Raw genomic sequence first — 24,521 nt, 5'->3', positions numbered from 1 at the left:
CCCGGCTCCTCGTGGCCTGGCCTAGGGCCACCGTGGTCTCCTCCAGGACCTGTGCCCAAAAGCCAGCGATGGCAACCTGGCCCCGTGCCTCCTCTCTTCCCCTCCATGGGGATCCATCGGTCCCTCCGTACACCACCTGGAGGCTTTCTTGGAGTGTAACTCTGTTTCATTGAGCCCTATAGCTCGGTCCACCGGCCGCCCACCCTCTGTAGGCTGAATCCTCTACTTGCCTCTCCCTCCTCAGGGCTCCGGATGCAGATGGGACTCCCTACATCTTTCAGGGAGAACTTACAAACATTATTGTTATTCTGAATAGAAAAACAAGAGGACCATGTTCTAAGCATCCCTCCCTCAGCCCTCCCCTCACACTGGGGTCAGGTGTTCCCTGTGCTCCAACAGCACCCTGTCGTTAGCATCCAGCCAGCCAGTTGCACTCACTCTGCAGGTCAAGTCAGCAGCCCAATGACCAGCAGCTTAAGTGAGCTTGGAGGTCTGAGTGGAGTCCCTAAATGTTAGGGTGTGTAGCAGCTGGGCTGAGAGACAAGGAATCAGGAGGCTACATCTTACTTCCTGGGATCAAATCACTGGGTGAGGGGAGTTCCTGGGGGGTCTCCTGGTCTCCAGACTGGAATAGAGGGTGGTGCATGCACAGCGAGGGACAGATTGAAGGATGGCTGGTCCCACGGAGTTAGTTGGGAACCCAAAACTATCCTTTATAAACTGTCTCCGGGGAGAGGAGAGACTGGTGGGCACTTTTTGTGACTTGGATGCATTAAAGCACACACATTCACAAATGAAATTATAGACAAGTGCAAAGAGACATACCAGAATTTATATTTGTGAAAGTCAAAGAACCCAAAGAGAAAAGAATGCCTTGCATGGGAATGATAAATATCAAATTCAACAAGATATTTATCCCTACGGTAAGAAGGAGGGGAGAGGTCAAAGAGTGGGGCTTCTATTTTATTTGTAATGTTTTAGTCCTTAAAATTTTTTGAAATCAATGTGACAGACTATTGAGATGAACAGAACTAGTGGTTGCGCCAGAGAGATTTAGTATATTATAGTCTGCGCTTTCCAGTGTGTTTGAGAAATCGCTTTTTTTAAAAAAAAATCAAAGACAATGACTTCAAGGAATCAGTTGGGATAGAGAGCAGGCAAGTCCTGGTGGGGGGAGGGACGGGATTCAGGCACTGGCCAAGTGCCTGGGATCTTGTGGAGGAGGTACGGGCAGGCAGACCTAGGCTCCTGAAGCTGGCAGGGGGCATGAAAGGAGGTGCCAAGGAGTAAGGTCAAAGCACTGTCAGAGTTGAGGGCTGGGCTCAGGGTAGTCCAGATGTTCGAGGAAGTAAAAGCGCAGGAGAGAGCGTTGAGGCTGTGTGTGCAGAGGGTGTGTGCCCCATAAGCCCCATAGACGTGGCAGCTCCGGGTAGGGACCGAGCTGGGGAGGCAGGCTCTCCTTTGCCCAGCTGGCCGCCAGTCCTGAGGGAGCCTTGTGCAGCCGGACAATGCATCAGGTAGATTCTCAGCTCACTCCCTCCTGCCAGGCTGGTGAGACTCCCCCCAGGGGCCCCAAGCCTTTCACCAGCCTGTGCTTCCCTTTTTCCCCTGTACATCCGGAGCTGCTTCCCCACCCCCTGGCCTGGGGGCTCTGTGGCCTGGGCCCCAGAGAGCTCTGACTTTCAATTTCAAGGGTGGGGAGGTAGGTATTGAGCTTTCCAGATGCCAAGAGACAGGTACTGGGGAGGGATGGGGTGGACAGTGTGACTCAGGAACTAAAGGGAGTGGGTTTGTCCTGGCCAGCCCTTCCTGGACCCCAGGTGCCTACCCATGGGGATGGCCAGGCTGAGGGTTCAGGGTTAGGGGAGGGGCTCCACCTCAAGGGTCTGCTCCTCAAGGTCCAGCTGGGGAAGAGAAGACTAAAGAGATAGTTTCTTGAGCCTGTGATAACTTCGCCAGCTCTGGGGCTTACAATTTGGAGGTTTGCTACCTTGATGGTAATCCCCCCAACCCCCTCTCAATACTTAGCAGGATAGAGACAGACAGAGGTAGGGATCATGACCCCCAGCTTTTGGTAGAAGACCCTGGAAGAGAACAGAGGTTGGCGTGGGGTCTCCTCAGTCCATCTTGGACAAAGCCAGGAATCCACACTGGGCATTCCCTCCCCTCCAGGCCCCTGAACCTGATTCTGAGTGGGGTGTTTTGGGGTATAGCTCTTGCCTTACTCCAAGCCTCTGGGGTTCGTGCCTCCTCTTCCTCTCTCCCTCTCCTCGGGGTACACCCCTCTTCCTACTCTGTGTGTGGAGAGTAGTGGGAACGTATGCTGCTGGACACAATGACTCCTTTTTCCTGGGACTTTAAGGAATAGCTGTTCACTACCCCCTGGCCAGGACATGGGACAGCAGCCTATGGTGTGCTAAGATTCCTGACCCAGGACATAAGATCTATTTAGGAATTTTGCTGAAGACCTGGGAAGAGAGAGCAGTGGGAGGGGACTTGGCAGGGGGTCGGGGTGGGGGGAGGAGGCAAACTTTATATGCCAGCCTGTAATAAAGCCCCTCTCTTTGTCCCTTTCTGAATGACCTTGTTGCCTTATCTCTGTTTTTTTCCACCCTCTGTCTCTGTCTCTCTGCATCTATCTTCTCTTCTGTCTCTTTATCTCTTTCTTTCTGTCTCTATCTTTGTATCTTTCTCATTCTCTCTGTATCCCCCTCTGTCTTTTTCTTTCATTCTTTCTATTGTTATGTGTGTTTATCTCTGTGATTCTCTGTCTCTCTCTTCTCTCTCTGTCTTTACTTTTCTCTCTGTCTTTCTTTGTCTCTCTCTCTCTCTCTCTTTCTCTCTCTCTCTCAGTTCCCTTTGAGTGTCTCTCTCTCTCTATTTTGGTCTTTTTCTGTGTGTACGTGCCCATGTCACCCTCTCCACCTGCTGCTTCCCTCCCAGGCTGGCCACCATCCCTGGCTTTCTGCAGCTGTGAACGGCTCAGCGGGGCAGGTGCCCCAGAGGCAGCTTCCGGAGGTGCTGAGCGGGGCCTGGGAACCACCTCAAGGGGTCGGGCTGCCCCTGCTAACTGTCATTGTCACTGCCTTTGTCTTGCTGGCAGTCTGTATCGTGGTGGCAGTCCACTTTGGGCCAAGGCTGCACAAGGGCCATGCCACTCTCGCCACAGAGCCACCATCCCCAAAGCCAGAGGGCGGCATCTCTCTCACCCACTGGCGAGTGCTGGGCCGTCAGGACAGTCATGAAGATCCCCAGCAGGAACCTCCTGGCTCTGACTCCTGCCCTGTGCCAGATGGGCCCAGGTTCAGCATTGATGAAGTCACATTCCTGTAGGAGGGAGACTTTGGAAAGTTGGCCTGACCTGGCTCAGAACAATAAACTGGACAGAGAATTAGGGCAAAAGCAAATTGGGGCCTGGGCATCAAAGCTTCGGAAGGGCACACTTGGACTTAGCTGGAGCTGCCCTCTCAGCAGAGTATTTATACAGAAAGCCCTGTTGTGGACCAAAGAAATAAAAGAAGCTTGAGTGCTGCTGTGAGCATTCCCAGGGCCCAAGTTGCCCTTACAAACGTACCCCCTCCTCTTCAGCGACCACCAGACCACTGAACCTCCCTCACTGAGTTCCTACTCCCTCCCTGAGTTCCTACTCCCTCCTCCACTCCTCATCTCCTCCCCTTTTGGTGTCAAAGTGAGTCTAGCTTGGAAGATTCCACCACCCACCCCACCCCTGTGCAGGGATGTCAGAGGCTCCTGGTAGAGGACCCGTCCCCACAGCCTGTGAGGGCCAGCCAGGGAGAGCCAAGGCAAAGAACCCAGGGGTCTGCCTTCTCTGAGGCTCAGGAAAGGAAGGAAAATCTGTTACCCTTTACCTTTGGCTGTCAGGGCCCAGGTCTTGCCAACAACTTCCAAGGCCCTTAAAAACCCCAAGCACCAATCATAGCTCCCCAAATTGTCTTTGAATTGCCCCCACTATCTTGGAGCAAGACTCTATCTTGCCTTCCCAGGATGGGATAGAGGAAACTGGTGGGGGGGGGCTCTCAATACCTCCCACTTTCTGTGCTCATTGGCCTGTTAGAACTAGCCTAGCATTTATCCCAGGACATTTCCCAGATCCAGAATCTTCCAGCTGGTGGGAAAACAGGAAAGGAAAAGGAGCTCCATGGAGGTTGTCTGGGGAGAGGAAGGGGTGGGGATCCCTGCAGCGGTCGGGACATGGAGACTGGGAAGATGCAGGAAGCCAGGAAGGCAGAACAGAGCCTCCCAGTGGCTCTCTGGAAAAGTACCCCTTTCCCTGACACCTTTGAGCCTCACTTATGTGCAGTCAAGAACATGCAGACAGACATTTATGGAGGAACTTCTGGGTGCTTTACTCTGGGGAACACCTCAGGGCAACAAGTCAACCCTGGGGACTCTCCTCGGTGAGACCCCAGCACAGTCAAGGACTCTGAGAAATAACAGAAGATGAAGAGGAACAGAGACGGTGATTGTAATGTGTGCAGAGGACTGGCTTGCCTCCACTGAGACTGGTAAGAGGCACCTCTAACGTTAATAGTTGCTCCTTCTTGTGGGCCCACTATGTGCTGGGCTCCAGGCTCATTCATGGACCTACAGATATTATACTGTTTACTTCTCATAACAGCCCTGGGAGGAGGAGCCACTGTTATCCCCATTTACAGTTGGGAATATCAAGACACCCAGGAGGACACAAGTACTAAGTGGTGGAATCAGGATTTGAACCTGGGGCCATCAGACTCCATAGTCTGAGCACCATGTTGGTGGCTGGATGGGTAGGGGAAGGTTATGTTGGGGATACCCTTAATTCTGGGCTGGTTTTTAGGTGTTGGAATGACTGATGTGAAGTTGGGGGATCCTCAGGGGCAGAATGGCTGGCACAGTGGGGGAGGAGAGGAGACTGTTTCCCCCTTCACTCCCTTGGCTCTCTCTTTACTCTCTGTCATCCTTGGGAGCAGTGCGTTGCTTCTGGCCAATGTGTGTCTGTGCGTGGAGTTTTTTCCCACAGTAATACTGTACTCAGAAATTCTTATTGAGCATTTGTGATAAAAACAAAGATGGGAGGAAGGGAATAAGTCTTGGGCGGAATGGATAGAAGTGGCAGAAATGGGCTGTCTGGCCTCCCAGATGGGGGCAATTTTGCCACCATGGTGTCATTGCAATGGCTCAGGTCTAACAGTGATGGCACAAAGTATGGCAGGTGGCCAGCTGTGTTGTCCAAGGTCCCCAGCGTATATCCCATCACCTCACACAAACCCTCTTCCCCCTGTTATCCAGGGGACTCTCATCCAGAGACATTTATTCAGTGGCCCCTGATTCTTTGAGCAGCCCCTTGCCCAGGACACATGTGTGTAACCGTCATGGCATCTGTGTGCTGGCTCAGGCCCCTCCCTGTCTCCCAAGCCTCCCACCGGAGACAAGGGCACTGAAAGGGCAGGTGGAGCGGGGATGCTGCCCAGGTCCATACCCTCAGCCCAGCTGGTGGGCTCTGTCTACACTGAAATGATAGCTACCACCCTATGGCCCTGTACTAGGATGAGGAGGGGTGTAAGGAAATGTGTCTGTGCAAGCAGATTTGGACATTGCAGATAATAATGGCCAGCCGCCTGTATCAGTCAGAGTCTGGTCAGAAAAAGATGGCATACTCATATAATCTGAGGAGTGTTTAAAAAGGGGACTACTTAGGGACTTCCCTGGTGGTTCAGTGGTTAAGACTCCTAGCTTCCACTGCAGGGAGTGCGGGTTCAATCCCTGGTCAGGGAACTAAGATCCCAAATGCTGCATGGTGTGGCCAAAAAATTAAAAAATAAAAATAAAAAGGGGACTATTTACAAAGGGCAGGTGTAAGGAAATTACAAGTGAGAGTGAGCACTCCAGACTGAGCATCAGTGAGGCTCCAATACCACTACCAGGACTGAAGGGGCACGAGGAGGAGGAAGTTAATGAGACCTGGAGATAGACAGGGTTACTGAAAGGGTCCTTTAGGTCTAGAGAGAGCCCACAGTGACCTTGATACTGTAGGGAGGGACCTGGGGGAATAGATACCCCAAGCTCACCCTTCCCTTCCCCTCCTCCCACTGGGGCTTCCCATTGACTGAATGTGACCAGAAACCAGAGGGCAAGGGAGCCTGTTGAAGCCATCCCAGGACAGAGGAGAGGTAGAGAGTAGGTCTGAGGGTCCAATGGAAGACACCTGGAAGATTCTTTAAGTTTACCTGGCATTTAGAGTTTATAAAAAACCCATACAGCCATAGTCCTCACAAAAACTACCTGGTGTGGTAGGTAGGGCAATGATTATAATCCCATTTCATAGATGAGGACACTGAGGCTCAGAGAGGTGAAACAACTTGCCCAAGGTCATAGGATTCATCTTGAGATGTCAAACTCAGGGACCTTCTCTGAGAGGCCGTCTATGGGAGGAGATGGCTCTGCTAAGCCTCTAGCTGCTGAAGAAAGAAATCCTCCAATCCAGAGTCTTGGGGATGGCCAGGGGCTCAGGGAAGGTGACCCTGGGCCTCAGAGGACATCCGAGCGGAGCGGGAGAGGCTGTTCCATGCCACTGATGAGGAGCTCAGGCTCTTGGGACAGTGTGGAGAAAACGGGCATCACCGAGGTCCCCACGCTGCCCATGGTAACCTCCCTTTCCTCCTGCCGAAGGTGCTGGAGAATCTCCTGTGACAAGGAGAAGCTGCTTCCCTCTGCGGGTTCTGGAACGAGGGTGGGGGTGGGGAGTGGGGTGAGGGCCTCACACATTCCCACTCTAGCACACCCAGAGGACTTGCTGGGTGAATCCTCGAACCCTCCCTCTCCCCCACCTCCCTGCACCTCCTCCCTACTCCTAGCCACTGGGGCTAGAGTTTCGTGAAATCCTAGAGCTAGCAGTGGTTTTAGAGACAAGAGAATTCCACCCTCTTTCTTTTAGAGATGATACTCAGAGAGGGGCAGATACCTGCCTAAGGTCACAGAGCAAGAGACTGGCATGGCTGAGGCTGCAGCCCTGGCCTCTTGGCTCCTGGCCTGGGGCTATCTGCTTCTTCTAGCATCCCTAGATGAAGTGAGAGGCCCCTAGAGCCCACCTCTTCACATTCCACCCGGGACCCATAGCCAAAGACCTCAGAAAGCAATCAGGTATCCCACGGTGGGGAGATGTGGCCTTTCCTCTTCCTTCCAGGGGAGGAAGGGGCAGGGCTTGAATGCCCTGACCACTCGGGAAGACCTGGGCATGGTGCTGCCATATCTCCTGTTGACCCCCTGGGAGACCCCTGGGGCCCCCAGCTTTTCCTGCCCTTAAGTCTATCAAGCCCTCACCCTGGTAGACAATGAGGTGGCAGTTGTTCTGAGACTCAGGGGCAGCTGCCAGAATGTCTTCAAGTGTCCGGCAGAAGAGTTTGGCCTGCTCAAGCCGGTCCTCCCGGCTAAAGCCAGCTCGGCCATCCTGTGACATGGCAAACAGGGTCTGCAAGGGGGTGGCATATTCCAGGATACAGATGCCTGCCTGGAGGAGGTAAAAGGAAGACCAGACTCAACCAGGGGCCAGGCAGACAGACGCTGGACCCCAGTGCCACTGCTCAATCTGTAGGGATGGAGTCAGGGGAGGTGGCCACCTGATGGGGTCTATACTGTCTGGCTGTCCTTTGCCTCTGACACCCCACTCCTAAATCAGGGCCAGGGCTGCGTTAAATTTACCCTTCCCAGATCCTCCTCCTGAGATTCTCAGGGCAAGGCCCACTGAGCTAGGATGTCAACTGCTCCAGCTGGCAGTCAAGTCTGGGGATGGGGCTTTGGGGTTCAGCCTTGGCTGGGTTCCCCATAGCCCATGTGAAATCCTTCACACATTCTCACGGCCTTCATCTAGGGCAGCTTTATGGTCAAGAGCATGGTATACTCAAGGTGAAATTGTCCACTTTCTCCCTGGTTCTCTGAGTCTCGGTTTCCTCTTCTGTAAAGTAGGGGCTATAACAGTCCCTACCCTACAGGGTGGTGGTGAGGATGCAGTGAGGTAGTCAGATGAAGCACCTGGAATAGCACCTGGCATGCAGTAAGTGCTCAATTAATGTTACTTGCCAGTTTTGTCATTCAGAGCTCAATTTTGCCCAGCCCTGGGACCAATTGGAGAACCTGAGGCTCAGAGAAGGGCAGTGAATTTTTATCAGGGCTTAGCCAGGGCCCAGAGTTCTGGGTCTCTAGGCCTGACCCCTCCCCAGAATTCCCACTTCTCTGCACACTCACCGGCTGCCCATTCTCCAGAAGCTCATAGACGCTGTTGGTGTAAACCCGGCCCTTGATGCCAGCACGGTCAGCACTTTGCTGGGGCAGCTTGTGTAGGAAGCGAATGTTAGGGTCAGCCACGCTCAGGTCGTCAGGCACCCCACAGTCCAACGGGAAGAGGATGTGCAGCCGGTGGCTTCCTGCGCCCCGTAGCACATTGTTGTGGAACTGATTGTAAATTTGGATCCGGGCCTGGAGCCCTGGGGTGGAGAGGCCCAAGAAGTCATTTCCACCAACTGTGTCTCCCATCCAACTCAGGACAGAGACCCACATCATTGTTCCCCTCAATGTGTGGGTACAAGAGAACCGAGGGGCCACTCCACTCACATTGCCTGGGAGGCCAGGAGGGGAAGAGCATGTGAGCATCCTCCCTGCTCCTCAACCTGCTCCCACCACCCCTTTCTCTCCCTCACTTGACCTTTGTCCAGATTTCTGTCAGCCCCACTCCTTCCCACCACAGCTTTCAGGGCTCTGAGAGGCAGGAAAAGTCCTGGGAGTTGACATGCCAGCAGGCCCATGTGCACTGAGCCAGGCCTCTAGAGGAAGCCCTGGTGTCAAGGGAAGGCAGCCATGAGACGGGGGAGAACCAAGGCCTTGACCAGCAAGTCAGAGGAGTGAGACACGACCCCTGGGCTCCCAGTGGGGTAGTCAAGGGTCCAGGCTCTGGAGAGGCCTGAGTTCAAATCCTGTCTCCTCCTCTAACTAAGCTGTGTGACTTTGGACAAGTCACTTTATCTCTCAGAATAGCTGTGAAAACAGGGGTGATGATTATCCCTTCCTCACAGGGTGTGAATTGAAAGAGAAAGTGCGCATGAAGGGCATACAGCATGCAGCAAATATTTATTGAAAGAATTCATGTGTGACTTGGGACAAGTCACTTAACGGATCTAAGCTCCAAATTTCTTCCTGTCAACCAAGCATAATAATAACAGCCTTCATGCTTACAAGATTGCTTTGGGAATGAAATGGTTTGTTAGACATGAAAATGCTTTGAAAATATAGTGAGTTCTGGAAACACAAGGTTGTGTGTCTTGCTGTCTGTCCTGTAGATCTGGAAATGGGGGCAGAGAGGATGGCTCACCTGGCAGGATCAGCCGCAGGTACCCAATATAATATGACCAGGCCAGCCCATGAGCCACATTGAAGTTCCTTTTTTCACAGATTGCAGAGATCTCTGCTGGGGCCAGGCCCTGTGGATAGCAGGGTGGGGCTGGGGGGCCTCCATGAAGAACAACCAGAGCCCTCCTCCTCCTCCCCCCAAGATTACCCAACCTGCTGCCATTTGGCTCCGTTCTCTGCCACTGCTGAACCCAGACCATTATAGGCTCCATCCAAGGACCAGCCTCTAAACTAGTCCCACTCCCAGTACTAAGCTCAGAGCAGGTCACATTTGCCACACCTCCTCTTGAGCAGACCCTTCACCTCTCTTTGTGTCGTACCTGGAGGCCCAGGAGGATGTTAAGTGCCTGTGAGAGGCCCAGGAGAGCAAGCATCCAAGTGAAGGGCACGCCAGCCACGTTTGGGAGGGAGCTGTAGAAATAGCAGGACAGCAGCAGCAGGGCCCCACGGTGCATGGGGCAGCCCAGGCAGGCCCGCACAGCCTTCCAGTAGCTGCCTTGGTACCTGCAAGTGACAGCCAAGCTCCAGACCCCAGCCCAGCTCAGCCAGAGAGATTCAAGGAGGGGCAGGGCTGGGGGTCAAGGGACTGAGACATGTTGGGTGCCTAATCGCCATGGGTACTGCAGGGAGTCACCTGGAGTGGACGTGGCACAGCTCCTCCGCCAGACTGCAGCCCCCCTTGATCAGCAGTCCCATCTGCTGGGAGGCCAGGTGGAGCACCAGCCACTGGAGAGTGTAGTCTGGCAGCTCCCCCAGCCCCCAAAGGGCCACCAGGCAGGCACCTAGCAGGACCAAGGCTGCCTTCTGGGCCCTGTGACCCCTGGGCCGTGGGATGGATGGATGCAGACTGGAGTGGAGCATCTGTGGATATCAAGAAATCCATGGTTGTATTCTCCTCACTCTCTTATTGTTCTGGGACTGAGGCTCTGGCTGGGCACTTGCCCCAGCTCTATGTTTCCCTGGTGCCCAGCCATACCCAGAGGCTGCTCTTGGAGACACCTCGAGGGGACAGGCTGGGCATACAGCATCCCAGAGCTCCAATCCAAGAGAGATTTGTTGAAAACAGAGCGGGTGGAGAAAGAAGTGCATGCGCCCCACATACACACCCCACCCAAGCCCAGTGAGACCACAGGTGTGGCAAAGAAAGAAGACAGCGACTACCCCAGACCTAGACCTGAAAGTGTCCCGTGAGGTACCACCCACCTGGGGACCCTTGGGGACCGGGGCTTCCCTCTCCCCACAATCCACCCCAAGAAGGACCTTAGCCAGCAAAGCTGAAAACTACAGTTCAGAGGGTAGGGACAGGGCAGCCAGAAGGTTGCCACCCACCTCTGCAGCTTCTGCAGGGGCCTCAGCCTTGGAACTCTGGCTGGGCTGCTCCTGATCTTACCTTCTGCCTCCCAGACGGCAGCTTGTTTCTGGAAGGCAACAGGGAGAGAAGGCCCGGCACAAGGGCTCCCAGCAATGAAGGATGGCCTCTCAGGGTGCAGCGTGAAAATGAAAGCTTAAAAACAATGGAAGCTTCCTCCACAGCACTCCAGCCCTGGCATCTCACCAAACCACAGCTGCACTGGGCTGTGCTGGGGAGGTTATTTCCTGCCACCCAAGGAGGGAGGAAGAGCCTTCCCACCAAGGCCCCGATGAGCCACGTCCCAGTATCAGGGTGAGGAAGAAAGCTTGAGAAGGCCCCCATTCCACTGCCCATTCCCCAGACCGAGGGCATTCGGAAACTCCCTCAAACTCCCTGCAGACACAGCCCTGAATGGGCTGTGCCCCTCAAGCACCCACAATCAAGCCCACTCTACCAACACCCACGTGGCACTTCACACACCCAGCCAAGCACACACACTACACCATGCTGCCCTGCCTACTTGTTTTATTCTGATTTCCAGATGCAGATCCTCTTCTGAAGACGGTGTTATCAGGCCAGAGGCGGGGAAAATGAAGAGTTATTTCCTGTAACAACAGCCTTCTAGTAAAAAGCTTAGTGGGAGCAGAGGCCCTGCAGAAGAGTGGGGTTTCATCTCTCCACAGGAAGTGGCAACGCCTGTGACTTCTCAGAGAGAACCTGGTGTTTCCAGCCAAAAAGGCAGTCGCGTGAATAATAATAATAGTAATAATAATAAAGTGCTCACCGTGCTGCAGACATTATGCCAAGCATTACATAAATTGTTTCACTTAATCCCCTCAGCCACCCTCTCAGGAAGGTATAATACTAACCTCATGGACAATCTGAGGCTCAGTGAGGTGAATTAACTTGCCCCAGTCCCCTGGCTAGTAAAGGAGGGAGTGGGAACGTGAACCAGGTAGGTGGCTCCAAAACCCAGCTGGTTCTGTGCCTTGATTTCCCAGAAAGGGGTGGAAGGTGCCAGGACCAAGTTTCATGATGCGCTTTCCCCTGGGGTGGGGAGTGTCTCTGGCTGCTTCCTGGTAAACTGGTGAGCTGATTGGATTCGAGGAGGGGGCACCCGGGAGTGGGATTGGGGTGGAAGCCACAGAGCGCAGCAGTCTATATGTCCCCAGGCCAGAGGGTCCTCGCCTAGACCCTTCCCCACATCCCAAACAGACACAAGAAGACACACCACGTTCATAGATGCCATTGGCCTCTCAGGAGCAAAGAGGCTTCCAGAAAACTCTCTCCTTTTTTAGAATAATTTTCTAAGAATGGAGAGAATTTGAATTTTTCTGTACTTTCTCTCCCCTACAGTGGCTCACAAAGGGGCCCCCTGCAGTGGGCAAGGGCTCCAGTGCTTCAGAACCAAAGAAAGTCAAGGTTGCCAAACAAAAGGCCTGAGCAGAGTCCTCCCAGAGTGGGCAGTCCACAGCTGCCCCAAAGTCTCCCTGTGCCAAGCAACCTTGGGCCTCCAGTATCCTGCCCAGCGGCCAGCACCACCTCCCCTGGGTGATACCACTGCTGTCAGCTCCACTGTTCCACCCCTAAACCTGTGCTTCATCTCTGCCCCCTTCTCCTGGAGGACGGTTCTCTATTTTATAGGCCAGATTTGCACTATGCATCAGAAGCCTTAAAATACACATAGACTCGTAGACCTTGCAATTCACTTCTGGGAATCCTTCATCAAAAAATAATGAGACAAGGGCACAAAGATACCAGTTTTTCAGATGTTTGTGCCAGTGTTGTTTATACCAGAGAAAAACTAAAAACTATCTAAATGTCCAACAATAGGGGACTGATTAACAAAACCGTGGTTCATCTTATAATAGAATGTTAGGTAGCCACTAAAATGATGATGTAATTTTATATGTTGACTCTTAAATACGTTTAGTATATTGTTTCTTATTGGAAAAAAGCAGAGTACAAAACAGTATAATTGCATTTTAAGAAATACACATTTCACGAGGGAAGGTCTGGAAGGCTACATGATATACGAAAAATGCTAACAATGATTACTCTGTGGGGCGGGAAAGTGAGTGATTTTTAGTATAATTTTCCCTTTTTGCTCATTATGTTTTTTAAGGTTTCTTTTCCTGACATTGAACATGTATTAGTTGTTTGATGCTTGGATTATGCTGTAAAGAGAAAAAATCCCAACATTGTCTTGGGGCCTCCTTCCACCCCACTCTGTCCTCACTGCCCTTTGCTGCCTGCTGCTGCTCTGGGCTGTTTTTCCTGAGTTTGAACCTGCTCTGAGGAACGCCTTGCAGGAGGCATGAGGGCCAGGTCATTCAGGAAGAGTAAGATGTGGCCTGGCTGAGGGGAATGAGGAATGATGGGGACCAGGGAGGCAGGGAGGCCATCCGGAGTGTGGAGTTGGGGGCCAAGTCTGACTGGAGACAAGGCTGCTGAGGCAGCCAAGGCCCCAACTTCTGGGCCCTCAAATACCAGCCCAGGAGTTTCCACGTACCATGCAGTCCACACAGGTGTGTCCTGACTTCCTGCTGTGTGTGTCAGGGAATGTGCTAGGCATGGGACATGCCTGTGAACTGTCAGACCAGAACCCTGTTGTCACAACACCTATAGCTGGGCAGGGGCAATGGGCCTTGCATAACTGTGCAAGTCAGTACGAGTCACTGCAGATATAGAGAGGGCTTCGAAGAATGCATTCCTGTTGCTGCTCTGAGGGGAACTTGGAAAATCCCAAGTCCAGATTTCCCTGTGCCATTTATGTTGAGTTTGGAGGACCAAGAGAGAGATGTGGTGGAGGAGTGAGAGTCTAGAACATTCAGAAAAAACAGCACACATAAAGGCCCTGGGGTGGGAGTAAGGAGTTTGGCCTGAGGAGAAACAGAAATGGCTGGTGTGGCGGGAGCATGTAAGCATGTTGGGGGTCTGTGTTATTTTCTTAGGGCTGCTATAACAAAGTACCACAAACTTGGTGGTGTAATACAACAGAAATTTATTCTCACACAGTTCTGGAGGCTAGAAGTCTGAAATCATGGTGTTAGTAGGGCCATGTTTCCTCTGATGCCTCTAGAGGAGGACCTCTCCTTGCCTCTTTCACTTTCTGGCAGCCCGAGGTGTTACTTGGTTTGCAGCTGTAGCACTTCAGCCTCTGCCTCCATCATCATGGGGTGACCTTCTCCCTGTGCGTCTCTGTCTTCACATGGCATTTCCTCGCCTTATAAGGATACCAGCCATTGTCCCATTGGATTAGGGCCCACCTTAATGACCTCATCTTAACTTGGTTACATCTGCAAAGACACTGTCTCCAAATAAGGTCACATTCCCAGGTACTAGGGAGTTAGGACTTCAGCATATCTTTTTGGGGGGACACAATTCAACCCATAACAAGGTCAGTGATGTAAGAAAGGGTACTGGAGAGTTGGTTGGAGCCTTGTGGGCTGTAGCCAGGGCCTCAGGGCATGGGAAGTGTCATGACAACTGCACGGATGAGATTGTCTCATCAGCTGTGCTGATGGCCAGGGACCTTGAAGCCCTTCCAGACTGGCCATCTGGCACCCAAGGAGGAAGCCAAGGACCACAGAGGGAAGTTAGGTCTAAGTTCCAGACTGCCCAGCTCACAGGCTGCTGCCCTCGGGTCAGTGTTGCTGAGTGCCAACACTCTGCTCCACAGCCTGCTCACTCCTGGGGCCTCCCCCCCTCACTTCCTGGTAGTTGCGTCTTCCCTCCAGACACCCCAGAAGTGCTGGTCTGGGATGGCTTTCATTTCCATTGCCAACCTAGTTACAGTTCCCATGTGTCTTCCCTAAAACTTGTCATCAGTGTTCCTGGGAGAGAAGAAAACACTAAGCACTCATTCAGTGGACGCTGGTTCTGGGACAGAGCATGAGTGGGATAAGGAGGCCTCTGGCTTCTAAGGAGCCACTCTTTTGCCCATGCAATGCCTTTCATGGCTAAATGTCCCTGATATTTGTGTGTAAATGTTCCTGAATCCTGCTAGCGCAGGGACATTGGGGGGATTTTGATAACAGCTGAACACGGTACACCTGGGATCTTGCCTCTGCCTCTCCTTGCTGTGTGACCTTGGCCCAGTTATTTAACTTCTTTGAGAGTTAGTTTCCTCAACCTAAAGTGAGGATGGTAATACCTTTTTTCTCATAAAATTGTCATGAGAATGAAAAGAAATAATGTGTTTGTAGGCCTGACTTGTAAGTGCTCAGTAACTGTTAACTCTAATCACCACCACCACCATCATCATCATCACCATTGACAATCACACTCTTGGAGTTGCCAGTCCCTGTCATCTTGGCCTCTACCTTGGGCTCAAGTCACCTCTCCTGTGGACACAGAGACTTGATGTCTCATCCATGTGTGGCTCTGAGTCTGACCTCAGCCACCTCCTTGCTGTAATTTTATTGCCCCATCATGGAGCTGCCTAGTGTGTCATGGGCTTTCCAGGACAAGACAATATCCTGGTAAATGTGATAGAGAAAGAGGGACTGGATGATGCATGATTGGGGTTGGGGAAGTGCAGCTGGTTGAGCTTCTGTATCTTCAGGGAGTAAATAATGGACCTACATCCTCCTGGAAGCAGGTATTCCTCAGGGTGGAGAGATCTATCGTTGTTTTTAATTAGTTTTTGGTAACAGCCTAATTGAAATATAATTCACATACCATACAACTCACTTATTTAATGTACAATTCAGTAGTTTTTAGTGGGCTTCCCTGGTGGCGCAGTGGTTAAGAATCCTCCTGCCAATGCAGGGGACACAGGTTTGAGCTCTGGTCCGGGAAGATCCCACATGCCACAGAGCAACAAAGCCCCTGCGCCACAACTACTGAGCCTGCACTCTAGAGCCTGCAAGCCAAAACTACTGAAGCCCGCATGCACCTAGAGCCCGTGCTCCGCAACAACAGAAGCCACGGCAATGAGAAGCCCTCGCACTGCAATGAAGAGTAGCCCCCGTTCGCCACAACTAGAGAAAGCCCGTGCGCAGCAACGAAGCCCAACACAGCCAAAAATAAATTTTTTTTAAAAAGTTCTAAAGAATAAAAGACTTCCATTTCAAAGGCAAATACAAATGGGAAGATATGTTCATTAAAAAAAATTAGTTTTTAGTATATTCACATCCCCACAATCAAATTTAGAACATTTTCATCACCTCAAAAGAACTCCTGTAGCCAACACCCCCACCCCACCCTCAGGCAACAACAAATCTACCTTTCTTCTTTATAGATCTGCCTGTTTTGGACATGTCATATAAATGGAATCATGCAATATGTGATTGTGTCTGTCTTCTTATGTTTTAGAGATTCATCCATGTTGCAGCATGTATCAACATTTCATTCATTTTTATTGCTGAATAATATTCCATTGTATAGATATACCACATTTATTTACCTATTCATTTACTGAAGACACTTAAGTTGTGTCCACTTTTTGGCTATCATGAAGAATGCTGCTGTGAACATTCATGTACAAGTGTTTGTATGGACATATATTCTCATTTCTCTTGGGTAAATACCTCAGGGTGGGGTTGCTGGGTCATTTGGTAATGCTCTGTTTAACCTTTTGAAGGACGACTGGATTGTTTTCCAAAGTGGCTCCATGATTTTACATTTCCACCAGCAATGTATGAGGGTTCTAATTTCTTTAGATCCTAGCCAACGTTTACATATGTCTTCTTGAGTATAGCTATCCTCACTTAACTGGTATGAAGTGGTGTCTTATAGTGGTTTTGATTTGCATTTTCCTGATGGTAAATGATGTTGAGCATCTTTTATGTGCCTATTGCTATTGTATATCTTTTTTGAGAAAAGTCTGTTCATATCCTTTGCCCATTTTTAATTGGGTATTTGCCTTTTTATTATTATAATAATTTATTATTGTAATTATTATAGGAGTTTTTTGTATATTTTAGATACAAGTCCCTTACTAGATAAATGCTTTGGAAAATTTTTCTCCTATCCTTTGGGTTGTTTTCTCACTTTCCTCATGGTGTCCTTTTAAACACAAACGTTATTAATTTTGATAAAATCTAATTTATCTTTTATTTTGTTGCTTGTCCTTTTGGTGCTATATCCAAGAAGCTATTGCCTAATCAAGGTCACAATGATTTGTGTGTGTATTTTCTTCTAAGAGTTTAATGATTTGGCTCTTACATTTAGATCTTTGTTCCATTTTGTGGTTTTTTTTAATGTGGTGTGAGTTAGGGGTTCATATTCATTCTTCTTCATATAGATATCAAGTTTTCCCAGCACCTTTTGTCAAAAAGACTATCCTTTCTCCATTGAATTGTTTTGGCACCCTTGTCAAAAATTAACTGACTCTAAATGTGAGAGTTTATTTATGAATTCTCAATTATTTTTCATTGATCTATATATCTATCCTTATGCCAGTCCACACCATCTTGGTTACTGTAGCTTGTAGTAAGTTTCAAAGTCAGGAAATGTGATTCCTCCAACTTTGCTCATCCTTTTCAAGATTGTTTTGGCTATTCTGGGTCCCTTAAATTCCCACATAAATTTTAGGATCAGCTTGTCAATTTCTGCAAGGAAGTCATCTGGGATTTTGACAGGGATTACATTGAATCCATAGGTCAGTTTGGGGAGTATCATCATCTTAACAATATCAGGTCCACAAACATGAGTTGTCTTTCCATTTATTCAGATCTTCTTTAATTCCTTTTAGCAATGTTTTATATTGTACAGAGTATAAGTTTTGCCCTTCTTTTGTTAAGTTTATTTGCAAGTATTTTACTCTTTTTTTGGAATTTTTAAATTGTGGTAAATACGTATAACACAAAATTTGCAACTTTAGCCATTTTAGGTGTATGATTCAAGGGCATTAATTACATTGGTGATGTTGTACAATCATCACCACTATCTGTTTCCAAAATTTTTCACCATCCCAGACAGAAGCTCTGTACTCATTAAGCAGTAACTCCCTATTTTTCCCTCCCCTCAGTCCCTAGTAACCTCTAATCTACTTTTTCATCTCTATGAATTTGCCTACTGTCTATTTTTTTTTTTTTTTTTTTTTTTTGCAGTATGTGGGCCTCTCACTGTTGTGGCCTCTCCTGTTGCGGAGCACAGGCTCCGGACGCGCAGGCTCAACGGCCATGGCGCACGGGCCCAGCCGCTCCGCGGCATGTGGGATCTTCCCAGACGGGGGCACGAACCCGTGTCCCCTGCATCGGCAGGCGGACTCTCAACCGCTGCGCCACCAGGGAAGCCCTGTCTATATTTTATATAAGCTAAATCATATAATATTTGTCCTTTGTGTCTGGCTTATTCCACTTAGCATAACGTTTGTAAGGTTTATCCACATAGTAGCATGTATCAGAACTTCATTCCTTTTCATGACCAAATAATATTCCATTGTATGTGGGTACCACATTTATTTATCCATTTATTTGTTGATAAACACATGGGTTGTTTCCACCTTTTTTTGTGTGTGTGTGTGGTATGTGGGCCTCTCACTGTTGTGGCCTCTTCCGTTGCGGAGCACAGGCTCAGGATGCACAGGCTCAGCGGCCATGGCCCACGGGCCCAGCTGCTCCGCAGCACATGGGATCCTCCCGTACCGGGGCACGAACCCGTGTCCCCTGCATCGGCGGGCGGACTCTCAACCACTGCGCCACCAGGGAAGCCCTCCACCTTTTGACTATGGTAAATAATGCTGCTATGAACATTCACTTGAAAGCATCTGTATGAGTCCCTGTTTTCAATTCTTTAGGGCATGTACCTAGAGTAGAATTGTTGGGTCATTTAGTAATTCTATGTTTAACTTTTTGAGGGGCCCCCAAATTGTTTTCTATTTTATTCTTTTTTTGTGTGTGGTACGTGGGCCTCTCACTGTTGTGGCCTTTCCCGTTGCAGAGCACAGGCTCCGGACGTGCAGGCTCAGCGGCCATGGCTCACGGGCCCAGCGGCTCTGCGGCATGTGGGATCTTCCCAGACCGGGGCACAAACCCGTGTCCCCTGCATCGGCAGGCAGACTCTCAACCACTGTGCCACCAGGGAAGCCCTATTCTTTTTAATGTTATGGTAAATGGAATTGTTCTCACAATTTTATTAGATATACAGTCTTGTAACCTGTGTGTTTTTTTTTTTTTAAGACTAGGGAATGTTTCAAAGACATATTTGTGGATCAGTAAAGATAAGATTACATCATAGTTTTTGGTGTATACCTAGCATTCCATGGATAGAATTATGAATCATGATTTAATCAGTCACATATTTTGGGACATATAGGGTTTTTTTTGGTTTTTTTACATCTTTATTGGAGTATAATTGCTTAACAATAGTGTGTTAGTTTCTGCTTTATAACAAAATGAATCAGTTATACATATACATATGTTCCCATATCCCCTCCCTCTTGTGTCTCCCTCCCACCCTCCCTATCCCACCCCTCCAGGCGGTCACAAAGCACCGAGCTGATCTCTCTGTGCTCTGCGGCTGCTTCCCACTAGCTATCTGCCTTACGTTTGGTAGTGTATATATGTCCATGCCTCTCTTTTGCTTTGTCACAGCTTACAGTTTTTAAAAAATTTTTCTCTGCTATAAGCAACTTTGCAACAAACATAAGAAGGTGCATCTTTGTGCACTTTTCTGATTATTAGGAGAGATTCTTAGAAGTGGGATTGCTGGATCAAAGATTATGCCTATTTTTCAGGCTTCTGATAGTACCAAAAGGCTCACTAGATGTATGCTGTTTGCTTTGGAAGCCACCATGAGAAAATAGGAAAAAACTCAAATTTTCAGCACCAGGGGATCAGTTAAAATAATCACAGTACGTGGTGAGCAGCCACAACACACTATAATGTAACACTAGATTTACTGACACTGAAAGACATTTATAGCACATTTTAAAATCACAGAACTAGTTACAAAATAGTCCATATTAAATAAACTTGGCTGTCTCCATTCAGTAAAATACTCTGCAGCTCTTTTAAAAATGAGGCAATTCTCTATGTACCGATATGGAAATATCTGAGAGCTATATAGTAAGGTCAAAGAGTAAGTTGCAGAACAGTGAGTTTGGAAACAAAAGGGTAGATATGTATATGTTTGTGGTATGCTAGAAACAGGTGAAGGCATATTTCAGGGAGGGGAGCCAAGTGGCTGAAAGCAAGTAAGAAAGGGAGACTCACTTTTAACTGCATATGCTTTTGTGCTATTGTACCTTTAAATTTTTATACTGTGAGTTATCACCTGTTCAAACATTACATAAAATAGTAATTAACCACAGTATGTACATTATGATACCATTTTTATTTTTTAAGGTTGATGTATATAGTTGAGTGAGAAAAGTTCTGGTAAAATGTTCATAGTAGTTATTTGGGAAGGGGATTTGGGGTATCTGGAGGTTGAAAAAGATATCCACAAATTCTTTCATACTCCTTCCTTCAAGAGGTAGAGCCTAATTCCCCTCCCAAGTATAGGATTAACTAGATCATTAAAGGCATTGTGGTTTCTTCCTTATTCTCTTTCTTCGATCATTCACTCTGGGGACAGTCAGCAGCTGGGTCAAAAGATACTCAAGCAACCATGGAGAGGTCCACGTGGTGAGCTACAAGGCCTCCTACCAGCAACCAGCAACATCTTGCTGGGTGTACAAATCAGCAACCTTAGTAATAAAACTCCCAACCCTGATCAAACCTTCAGATGACTGCAGCTCTGGCTGACTTCCTGATTGCAGTCTTGTGAGAAATCCTGAGCCAAATCCTTAAGCTACTCCAAAGCACCTGAATCTGAGAAACTGGGAGATAATAAATGTTTGTGGTCCGAAGCTACGAAATTTGTGGGTAATTTGTTACACAGAAATAAATACAATAATACAAGGTAATTTTAGATTCTTACCTTGTTTATCGTATTTATAAATTTTATTAAAATGAATGCCTGTTGTTCATGAAACTAAGAAAAAAGGAAATAAGCAAGAGAACAGAGGAAATACAGTTCAGACTGAGGTTCGTTAACTCAGCTGTGAGATCCCTAGATGGGACCTCTCTGGCCTCTTAGCAGCTTGAGTGAAGAACTCTTGAGGGCTTTAGAGGACCACAATTACACTGCGAGTCCCCATCAAAAGTCTGCTGCTTTCCTGGGCTATGTTCATGGGAATGTAGTGTTTCTGCATCAGAGAAGGTGACCTCATGGTTTCCCCAGACCCCACATCACACCAGATCTGGGCATTGGATACTGGTATCCAGAAACCACTGAAGTGCCTAAAGGTGTCTCTCCCTTCTTTTGGGGACTCTTGCCACACAGCTCCTTCCTCAGTTGTGTACTCCAGCAAGACTGGACCTTATCAGCCCCCCAGCTACTCCGTGCTCTCTCTCACTGCCTAGATGGCTCTTCTGTCCCTGCTTCTGTTCCCCAAACACCCCATCAACCCCCCACCACCATGATGCTGCATTTTCTAAGCTCAGGGTACCAGCAAAATTCTCCCAGTTTTTCTTAAAAAGTTTGATATTGAATGGCATTGAAGTTGCTCACCCTTTGTCTGACCACAGGGAGATCTCAGGAAGTCTTCCTAGGCACCAGGCTGTCTGAGGCCCTTGCCCCCTGCTCCATGTCAGACCAGATCTCTCCTATTTGGCCTTGTACAAATTTTATCATTACTGCTGGTATAGTTTTTGGTTTCTTGGACAGACTACAAGCCATGGGAGGACAGGCCTCAACTTTGCTTGTTCTCTGCTGTGGCCCCGAGGCCTGTCACATAGTAAATGCTCTGTATACAGACATGAATAATGAACAAACAAACTCAGGAGACCTGAACAATCTCTTCAAATGCCTGGAGTGCTGTATGGGAAAGAAGAGCCCTCCTCTTTTTGCCTATAGAAGGTAAAACGAGGACAAATCAAAGTGATTGTCAAATTTTGGTTCTAAGTCAGGAAGGGTCTTCTAATAATACAGGTTGCCTGTGTTATTGACGCAGGTTCTTGGACTCTTTAATCAATAGAAATTGATAAGAAGTCAGACAAGAAATTCAAGCAAGGCTTTATTGGGACTGGTGCTGCAGCAAGAGGGAAGAAAACGAGCAACAGGTTCCCTTGCTCGCTCCCCAAGGTGGGGGTGGGGTGGGGGGCGAGAGGGGAGGGTGGGAGGTGGGGAGGCAGCTGGTCCCTTAATTGGGGTGAGGGTACATGTGAATTGGTGGATCGGGCCAGAGGGGCGGCTTAGGTGGTCTGCCTACCCCCTGGGTGGTGCCGTGTGCAGGGATCATGTGCAGTACCCTGCTTTTGCTCCCCCTACCTCAGAAATGGCAGTTGGGTTTTGGTCTTTTTGTATCTTGTTCATAATTTGCCACAGCTGGGCATGCATGCAGTTATTTTTAGTCCCTTATAGTTTCTTTGTATTCTGTTGCTTGAGGAAACATTTGTCCAGGGGCAAGCACTGCAGTAAAGGTCCCAGGTCTCTGCTTCTCTCACCTGTGAGGTAGTGAGCTGCAGTCACCAAAGGGGTTTACAAGAAATTGGTGGGCTCTCTGTGAGGGATGGGCTGTAGAGAGAATTCCAGACTGAAGAGGGGTATGAGTAACCAAGATCCCAAGTGAGCTGGACTGTTGAGGAAGTCATGAGGGTGTCTTTCTGGTGGGGGAGGGGCAAGGAGATGGATTATTTTTTCCACTAGAGGAACTTGCTTCTGATTCAGGCTGGCTGAGCAGAGCTGGTTGGGTTCACCCGTTCACACTTCCCCATCCCAGCTCCACTTTCCTTCATCAGACCTGAGAGAGGCTGTGTGGCTGGCACTGGTGACACCTGGTGGCCAGTTGGACTAGGACACAGGCAACCCCACCATCTGCCTGTCCTGTGCATCTGGTTCATAGCTGTATTCCAGGGCCTAATACAATGCTTGGCACAGAGGAGGCCCTGCCCTTTGAGGAAGAAATGGATGAATGGGTGAATGAATGAATACAGACAGTAAAGAGGAAGAGGAAGAAGAGATGCTGTCTCTCTGGGCCTGGAGGTCTAACTAAGTGGACCAACCTGGACTCCAGGAGGGAGCCAGACAATTCACCTGCTCAGGGATGTACAGAGAGAAATATCTCTGCTCTCTCTTTTGCCTTCCTCCTCTGTGCCTGTCCTGTGTCCTAGGGGTACCTGTGAGGTGGGGGGAGTGTCTATTGTAGGAAAAGACTAAAGTTAATTAAAAGCTGCTCCTGCATCTAAGCTTAATTGGGCTCTGGAGCTATGAAGCTATGAATAGAGACCCATGGGCTGGGTTGGAAGTTCCTGAATAAGGCTCCTTTCAGGGTGAGGACACCGAGGCCCAGAGAGGGCAGGAACCTACTTAAGGTCCCACAGCCAGACTGTAGCAGGACCAGGACTCCCAGCTCCAGTTCCTTAGGTCAAAATCATAGCATTTGACCACCTAAGATAAAAACACAGAGGAAAAGAGCAGTTGACGTGGAGCCTAGAGGAGCAATGACAAGCACCTTAGCCTGGCAACCAGGGCTTTCCCATCACCTTGTGACACTCCCTAGCACATGCCTTTCCTTCCAACTGAAGAAATGTGGCCCAAACTGAGTGTGCATCACCTTCCAACTCACTCAGAGCCCTCCTCTCAACCACTCTGCTTTATACCTATCCCTTCAACTGTATGGATGGGTTTAACCTCCCTGAGCCTCAGTTTCCTAATCTGTGAAGGGATTATTTGAGGTGTGAGAGAGGCTGCTTGTCAAGTGCTTAGAACAATGTTTGACACACGGTAAGCATTCAATAAGAATCAATAAAGGTCCGAGAGGATCGTGAAGCCCCTGACTCAGATGCCGAGGTGGATGGTGTGGATGAAGAAGAGGATGATGAAGAAGGAGAAGATGAGGACAAGGAGGAGGATGAGGATGGTGAGAAAGAAGAGTTTGATGATGAAGAGGATGAAGATGAAGATGAAGATGTAGAAGGGGAGGAGGATGAAGATGAAGTCAGTGGGGAGGAAGAAGAATTTGGACACGATGGAGAAGTTGATGAAGATGAAGACGATGAGGATGAAGATGAGGATGAGGATGAAGAAGAGGAAGAAAGCGGGAAAGGTGAAAAGAGGAAGAGAGAAACAGATGATGAAGGAGAAGATGATTAAGACCCCAAATAACCTGCAAAAAAAGAACTGTTCAGTATTGGTTGGACTGCTCACACGGATTTGGTAGCTGTTTAAAAAAAAAAAAAAAAGTAGCTGTGATACAAACCCCAGGACACCCACCCACCCAAAGAGCCAAAGAATAGTTCCTGTGACATTCCACCTTCCTCCATTTAGTCCCTCTTGGAAATCCACCACCAAGCTTGGGGACTTCACCCCAACAAAATTGTAAGCATTGTTAGGTTTTCGTGTAAGACTCTTGCTGTAGCGTGGATAGCTGTGATTGGTGAGTCAACGGTCCGTGGCTGCCAGTTACACTGAGATTGTAACAGCATTTTTACTTTCTGTACAACAAAGAAGCTTTGTAAATAAAATCTTAACATTTAAAAAAAAAAAAAAGAATCACAGCTGCTATTACAGTTTCTGTTGTAATTAAGACCCAATTCAAGTCCTTCCCACAACTTCCAACTAGATGGAGACATCCTTGAGGGCAGAGGGCAGAATACCTTGACTGTGTATGCAGAGAAGACCCAGGACACAGTGGTGGTCTGTGTTGGCTCTAGAGGGCATCTGCTGACTGGTTTCCCTTAGGGCCTTCTCTTTGGGCCAGGCAGGGACTGGCCCTGCTGTCTGAGTCTGGTTTTCCAGCTTTCATTCCTTAAGGCTGTACTGAGTCACTTGTCTG

General features: G+C 48.9%; 3 protein-coding genes across 4 annotated transcripts; 2 read left to right on the top strand and 1 right to left on the bottom strand.

Moving 5' to 3' along the window:
- Positions 1 to 1,508: 1,508 nt before the first annotated feature.
- SMIM33 (small integral membrane protein 33) lies at positions 1,509 to 3,481 on the top strand (the record flags this gene model as incomplete). The annotated part of the gene is made up of 2 exons (XM_082623294.1): positions 1,509 to 1,517; positions 2,854 to 3,481. The coding sequence occupies 2 exons, from the start codon at positions 1,509 to 1,511 to the stop codon at positions 3,331 to 3,333; spliced, it is 489 nt and encodes a 162-aa protein (XP_082479420.1). The 3' UTR covers positions 3,334 to 3,481.
- Positions 3,482 to 6,213: 2,732 nt separating this feature from the next.
- Positions 6,214 to 11,416, bottom strand: STING1 (stimulator of interferon response cGAMP interactor 1). Of its 2 annotated transcripts, XM_082622602.1 has the most exons (8): positions 11,271 to 11,416; positions 10,376 to 10,434; positions 10,034 to 10,260; positions 9,720 to 9,903; positions 9,362 to 9,470; positions 8,242 to 8,480; positions 7,321 to 7,507; positions 6,214 to 6,719 (listed from the first exon to the last, which is right to left on the bottom strand). In XM_082622602.1, the coding sequence occupies exons 2-8, from the start codon at positions 10,418 to 10,420 to the stop codon at positions 6,529 to 6,531; spliced, it is 1,182 nt and encodes a 393-aa protein (XP_082478728.1). In that variant the 5' UTR covers positions 10,421 to 10,434; positions 11,271 to 11,416; the 3' UTR covers positions 6,214 to 6,528. The 2 variants fall into 2 exon arrangements, with proteins under 2 accessions (XP_082478728.1, XP_082478727.1); XM_082622601.1 differs by lacking the exon at positions 10,376 to 10,434 and having other exon boundaries at positions 10,790 to 11,306.
- An 11,195-nt stretch (positions 11,417 to 22,611) lies between these two features.
- LOC309805368 (uncharacterized protein) lies at positions 22,612 to 24,233 on the top strand (the record flags this gene model as incomplete). The annotated part of the gene is made up of 2 exons (XM_082623293.1): positions 22,612 to 22,662; positions 23,498 to 24,233. 2 exons carry the CDS (start codon positions 22,612 to 22,614, stop codon positions 23,837 to 23,839), a joined length of 393 nt encoding a protein of 130 aa, XP_082479419.1. The 3' UTR covers positions 23,840 to 24,233.
- Positions 24,234 to 24,521: the final 288 nt, after the last annotated feature.

This window comes from Mesoplodon mirus, assembly GCF_964341445.2.
Source record: "Mesoplodon mirus genome assembly, chromosome: 5".
Taxonomy (NCBI): domain Eukaryota; kingdom Metazoa; phylum Chordata; class Mammalia; order Artiodactyla; family Ziphiidae; genus Mesoplodon; species Mesoplodon mirus.
Note: the sequence above shows the minus strand (reverse complement) of the source record. Positions and strands in the feature narration are given on the sequence as shown.

What these genes read in the sequence shown, in the direction of transcription:
- STING1 (XM_082622601.1), bottom strand. Translation starts at nt 11,122, where the DNA reads ATGCCCTCGGTCTGGGGAATGGGCAGTGGAATGGGGGCCTTCTCAAGC. An exon ending in CTGTGCCACGTCCACTCCAG is followed by an intron (nt 9,904 to 10,033) that starts GTGACTCCCTGC and finishes TGTCACTTGCAG; the next exon opens with GTACCAAGGCAGCTACTGGA. An exon ending in CCTGCGGCTGATCCTGCCAG is followed by an intron (nt 8,481 to 9,361) that starts GTGAGCCATCCT and finishes TCTCCACCCCAG; the next exon opens with GGCTCCAGGCCCGGATCCAA.